Below are 6257 nucleotides of genomic sequence, written 5' to 3'. Positions count from 1 at the left end.
AGTGTAGAGGGAGCTTTACTCTGTATCTAACCCCGTGCTGTCCCTGTCCTGGGAGGGTTTGATGGGGAACAGTGTAGAGGGAGCTTTACTCTGTACCTAACCCCGTGCTGTCCCTGTCCTGGGAGGGTTTGATGGGGGAACAGTGTAGAGGGAGCTTTCCTCTGTATCTAACCCCGTGCTGTCCCTGTCCTGGGAGGGTTGGGGGGACGGGGGGTGGTTGGCAGTGCAGAGGGGAGATTTAGTTTGAGTTTAGAAGGGCAGCGGGAGGTTTATTTTGTGCCCTGAGTTCTCTGTCACTGTCAGGTACCTGTGCCGAGTGGAAGAGATGAGACAGAGCCTGCGGATCATCCTGCAGTGTTTGAACAAGATGCCCGAGGGTGAGATCAAGGTGGATGACGCGAAGGTTTCCCCACCAAAACGGAGTGAAATGAAGGTATTCTGCATTCTCCCTCCCTCCCTCCTTTCCCCCTTCCAGCATAGTAGTGGGGAATATCATGTTGGGGTTGTACAGGACATTGGTGAGGCCCCGTCTGGAGCACTGTGTCCAGTTATTGCTCAGCCCTTTGAGTGTAGGAGTTTGGGGAATGTCATGTTGGGGTTGTACAGGACATTGGTGAGGCCCCGTCTGGAGCACTGTGTCCAGTACTGGTCGCCCTGTTACAGGAAGGAAATTATTCAGGGTTCAGAAACGATTTGCCAGGATGTGGCCAGCACTGGAGGGTTTCGGTTAGAAGGAGAGGGGTGGATAAGTTGGGACATTTATGACTGGCGTGTAGGAGGTTGAGAGGAGAGCTTAGAGGTTTCATATGATACACAGACAAGGAGATTAGCAAAAGTGTTTTCCTTAAGGTGAGGCAGTTCAAAACTAGGAGGTGTACTTTTTAAGGTGGGGAAAAAGTTTTAAAAAGGACGCCGGGGGAAGTGTTTTTTTTCCCCCCCCTCAAACAGTGGTTCGTCTGTGGAATGATGTGCCAGAGGACGTGTAAATCTGGGTACAGTTCATGTTCAAAAGACATTTGGTTAAGTAGATGAATAGGAAAGCTTTGGAGGGGATATGGGCACTGGGTTAGTTTGGGAACTGGTTGGACTGAAGAGTGTGTTTCCATTCTGTCTGACTGAGTCCGTGCACCTTCGACACCTCCGCACCGTTCCAACTATTTAAAGGCAAGGACTGAGTCCGGAATTCAGGGGTGCGATATTTCCCTTTGCCGATAGTCTGTTCAGTTCTCCGAATTCTTAAATAGCCGCCCGGCCTTCCTCGACGTGTGGAGGTCAGCCCAATACTACTGTGCGTTTGAGGGTTCCTTTTCCTTTTGAGCGTTATCTGTAGATCTGAGTCGAATTTCTAAATCTTTCGCTGCAGCCAATTGTTGAACCTTTAGCTCTGCAGTGCCGGGGCCACAGCTTTCTTTTTATAAAAAAAAACAATACCTCCGTGTTTTGAAGGAAGGAAGTGAACGAGCCGTAGCCAAATTTGCAGGTGCCGCAGTAAGAGGAAAGGCAGATTGTGAGAGCAATGTACAGCCGCTTACCCAGAGAGATGGTGAAGTGCAAAGGTTTGGCAAGTGGTGAGGGAATGTGAGATTGCTCACTTTTGGAAGGGAATAGTGTCGCTCAAATGGAGGAAAGCTGCCACGCTGGGGGACTTGGGGTGACCGAGCAAGGAAACCTAGCACCCAGGGGACAGCAGGTAATCGGGAAGGGTAAAGCAATGTGGGCCCTTGTTTCGAGGGATATGAGAGAAGGGAGGTCTCGCTGCAGCTGTACGAGGGGCTGGGGAGTCCACATCTGGAGTGCAATTTAAGGCGGAGGTGGGGAGTTTCCTCTCCCTCAGCACCGAGGGCTGTGTGTGTGTTTTTAAAGCTGAGAGAGATTCTCGACCAGGACGGAGATGAGAGGCCTGACCGGGAAAGGGGGGCGTGAGGGTGCTTGGATCGAACTGGAGGGGACGCGGTTCGATGGTTACTCCCCCTCCGTTCCCCCCCGCCTCACAGTCTGAGGCTGGGACCGCGTCAAAGCCTTAACTGGCTTGTCACTTGGCGAAGACCTCACCTGTGTCCGCTGAACGGTTTCCCACTGATCAGGCCTCGGGGGATCCGCAGTGGGGGAGGGGTGCCATGTCCCTGACACTCGCTGTCCTCCCAAGTGACTCCTGACTGCAGCCTTCTCTCTGAGCGCGATCCGACTTCCCAGCATCCACCTTTTGGACGGCTCTCCTTTGTGACCGCTGCGAGTAGATTCTGGCCAGGCTGAGTCCGAGAGGCGTGAGCGTCCATCGAGCTGTTCCTGCCTCAAGAGGTCTCGCCGTCATCTCCCTCCTCAGTGTAAATACCTGGCTTCCAATCTCCCTCTCCTCGATACAACCAACTCCCCACCTCTGAGTTACTCCGCCATCTCATCTGGCTGTGTTGCTTGGCTCCTCCCCGCTCCCCCCCCACCCCTTTCTACCCCCAACATTTCTCTCCATTACTGTCTCACCACCTGAAGAAATTCCTCCCCATCTCAGTCCTATAGGGTGGTCCCTTCACTCTGAGGCTGTGCCTAGTCTCCCCTCCTGGTGGAAACATCTTCCCCATGTCCCCTCGATCCAGGCCCCTCAGTATTCTCTAAGTTCCAATCAGATTCCCAACCCCCTCCCAACATCCTCCCAGACTCCATCGAGCACAGACCCAGAGCCCTCAACCCCTCCTCATACGACAAGCCCTTCATCCCCGGGATCGTTCGTATAAGCCTCCCCCGGACCACCCATCCAAGGCCAGCACATCCCTCCCTTAGATACGGGGCCCCAAACTGCTCACTGTATTCCAGATGCTGTCTAACCCAGAGCCTTATCCAGCCTCAGCGTCACATCCCTGCTCCTGTATTCTCGACCCCTCACAATGAATGTGAACGTTGCATTTACCTCCCCAGCTGCCAACTGAACCTGCAGTTTAGAGATTCCTGAGCTGGGAGTCCCAAGGGCCTTTTGTGCTTCGGATTTCTGAAACCTTTCCCCGTTGATGAACTCCGTCTCTTTCTCTCCCGCAGACCTCGATGGAGTCTCTAATTCACCACTTCAAGTTGTACACCGAGGGATACCAGGTGCCTCCCGGAGCGACGTACACCGCCATTGAGGCTCCCAAGGTAACTGCTTCACACCCTGTCTGTGTGTCTGTCTGTGTGTCTGTCTGTGTGTCTGTCTGTGTGTCTGTCTGTGTGTCTGTCGTGTGTCTGTGTGTCTGTGTGTCTGTGTGTCTGTGTGTCTGTGTGTCTGTGTGTCTGTGTGTCTGTGGCCCGTACTGTGCTCGTACTCACTCCCTCTCTGCTGCCCCCTCTCCACAGGGGGAGTTTGGAGTTTACTTGGTTTCAGATGGAAGCAGTCGCCCATATCGATGCAAGATTAAAGCACCAGGCTTCGCTCATTTGGTAAGTCAGGAGGCGTGTGTCCCATGCCTACAGAATGTGTATCCGTACGTGTGTGTGTGTGTGTGTGGTATACCAGACCCTCCCCAGCCCCCCCTCAATCTTACAAATTTCCAAATAAGGATTGCAGCTCCCCGTTCAGCACCCGAGGCCAAATCTGCCATCGATCAGCGCAAGGCAGACCTTTGCGTGTTTCTGAATCCGCAATCCTCCCGCTCCCTGTCAAGCAAGCATGAGCGTCTTCCCTCCTCTATCTTTAAAACATACCATGAGACCCACCTCCGCTGCCTTCTGAGGTAGGATCATAGAATCCCTAAGGTGTGGGAGCAGGCCATTCAGCCCATCGAGTCCACACTGACCCTCCAAAGGGCATTGCCCGCCCAGGCCCCCGTCCTGTGTAACCCTGCGTTTCCTGTGGCTAAATCCATCTGGCCTGCACACCCCTGGACACCACAGGGCAATTTAGAACAGCCAGTCCACCCTAACCTGCACATCTGTGGGAGGAAACCTATGCAGACACTGGGAGAATGTGCAAACCTCCAGCAACTCGATCCCCTGACCTGTCCGGACTTGTCCGACCTGCCCAGCTCCTTTTCCACCTATCCACTCCACCCTCTCCTCCCTGACCTATCACCTTCATCTCCTTCCCCACTGACCTATTGTACTCTATGCCACTCTCTCCCCACCCCCACCCTCCTCTAGCTTATCTCTCCACGCTTCAGGCTCTCTGCCTTTATTCCTGATGAAGGGCTTTTGCCCGAAACGTCGATTTTGCCTGTCCTCGGATGCTGCCTGAATTGCTGTGCTCTTCCAGCACCACTGATCCAGAATCTGGTTTCCAGCATCTGCAGTCATTGTTTTTACCTCTTTAAACTCCACACAAGACAGTCGCCCCGAGGCTGGAATCGAACCCAGCTCCCTGGCGCCGTGAGGCAGTAGCGCTAACCGCTGAGTCGCTCAAACTCATTCCAGTGCAGGTCGGCAGTTCCAAAATCCCGCAGCCCTCGGAGTAAAAAAAGATTTCCCTCGTCGCTGTCCTCAAAATGGTGATCCCTAACTTTTATTTTAAAAAATGAGATGAGGGTTTGCCCGCGGGAGGAAATATCCGTTTTGCATTCACCTCGAGTCTTCAATCCCATTAACCCCAGGCTTGTCTGAGCTACAATGAGAGCAGCAGCCAGTCCAGTCTATCCCCATAAAACCAGCGTCGGTCAAGTAAATCTGCTCTGAACGGCCTCCAATGCGTTTACGACGAAGAGCGAAGGAAATTTCCAGCCCAGGAAAGTGCCCTTTGGCCCTCCAAACCTGAGCCGATCCAAATCCACTATCTGAACCTGTCGCCCAGTTCCTAAGCATCTGTATCCCTCTGCTCCCCACCTACTCCTGCATCTGTCCAGGCGCAACTTAAATGAATCTCTCGTGCCTGCCTCGACCACCTCTGCTGGCAACGCGTTCCAAACGCCCACCACCCTCTGTGTGAAGTACTTGCCGCGTGTATCCCCCTTAAGCCTTTCGCCTTGAAAGCGTGACCTCTCGTTATTGAATCCCTCACCCTGGGAACAAAGCTGATCTCTATCAACTCTGCCTATAACCATCTCTATCTACCCTGGCTATACCTTTGTTAAATGAGGAGACCAAAACTCCACACTGCATTCTGGATGTTTGTCTTTCCCTGAGCACAAAGGAAGGTGATGAAGAAAGTCAGCAGGTCTGATCTCTGGGGAGAGAGACCTGTCAACGTTTCCGAGTCCAGGATATGCCTGCGGAACACTGGGTGCTGTTGGACCTGCTGACCTTTCTCTGGAATTTCCGGCTTTGATTTCAGATCTCCAGCCTCTGCACATCGTTGCTTTTACATTCGGTTCCTCCCTCAGTCCAGGATAGCGATTTTGTGCGATAGCTGCGCACTGTTTGTGCCTCTCGTACCAGAGCACCCTCTGCACCTCAAACATTCTGCAGTCGTTCTCCATTTAAATAATGCTCTGCGTTTTTTTTTTCCTCCGACCAAAGTGAGCACCTTCCCATGATTTATACGGCGCGCCTCCATTTGAACGACCGATATCAGTCTGCGCCCTCCTTCGCAAAGCATACTACCTTTGTGTCATTTGCAAATGTAACGGCCAATGCCTTCGACACTGCTCCTCTCCGATTCCCCTGTCACACCCTGGCGATCTGAGAAAGGGCCCGTCACTGCGTCCTCCGTTTTCTCTCAACCAGCCGTTCTTCTCCCCGTCCTGGCGTGTTACACCCGACAATCAGCAGCTCTTAGTTTGTGCAAAAGCCTTTTGTGTGGAACCTTGTCGAATACCTTCTGGAAGTCCAGCTGCGATGCACAGCCCTTAACCACAGCACACGCTGCTCCTTCAGGATTCCAGCAAACTGCTTCAGCACGGTGTCCCTGTTACTGAATCAGGGTAACCGTTCACCAATGCGTTGGGTTTTATTTTCCACAAGTCATGGAGTTGTTCAGCACGGAAACGGACCAGATATCCTACATAAATCTAGTCCCATTTGGCCCATACCCCTCCAAACCCTTCCTATTCAGATACCCATCCAGGTGCCTCTTAAATGCTGTAATTGTACCAGCCTCCACCACATCCTCTGGCAGCTCATTCCATACACGTACCACCCTCTGGGTGAAAACGTTACCCCTTAGGTCCCTTTTATATCTTTCCCCTCTCACCCTAATCCTATGCCCCTCTAGTTCTGGACTCCCCCACCCCAGGGGAAAAGACTTTGCCTATTTATCCTATCCATACCCCTCATGATTTTGTAAACCTCTATAAGGTCACCCCTCAGCCTCCGACGCTCCAGGGAAAACAGCCCCAGCCTGTTCAGCCTCTCCCTGTAGCTCA

General features: G+C 52.8%; 1 protein-coding gene across 1 annotated transcript in view; it reads left to right on the top strand.

Annotated features, from left to right (window-relative positions):
* Nucleotides 1-6257, top strand: part of ndufs2 (NADH:ubiquinone oxidoreductase core subunit S2) — a gene marked incomplete at its 5' end in the record, with an annotated part of 33410 nt that overhangs the window by 17803 nt on the left and 9350 nt on the right. The window contains 3 exons of the mRNA XM_043686722.1: nt 254-433; nt 3028-3123; nt 3322-3405. Coding sequence (XP_043542657.1) covers nt 254-433; nt 3028-3123; nt 3322-3405 — 360 coding nt within the window. The remainder of the gene's footprint in view (nt 1-253; nt 434-3027; nt 3124-3321; nt 3406-6257) is intronic.

Source organism: Chiloscyllium plagiosum, unplaced genomic scaffold, assembly GCF_004010195.1.
Source record: "Chiloscyllium plagiosum isolate BGI_BamShark_2017 unplaced genomic scaffold, ASM401019v2 scaf_121, whole genome shotgun sequence".
Lineage (NCBI taxonomy): Eukaryota > Metazoa > Chordata > Chondrichthyes > Orectolobiformes > Hemiscylliidae > Chiloscyllium > Chiloscyllium plagiosum.
Note: the sequence above shows the minus strand (reverse complement) of the source record. Positions and strands in the feature narration are given on the sequence as shown.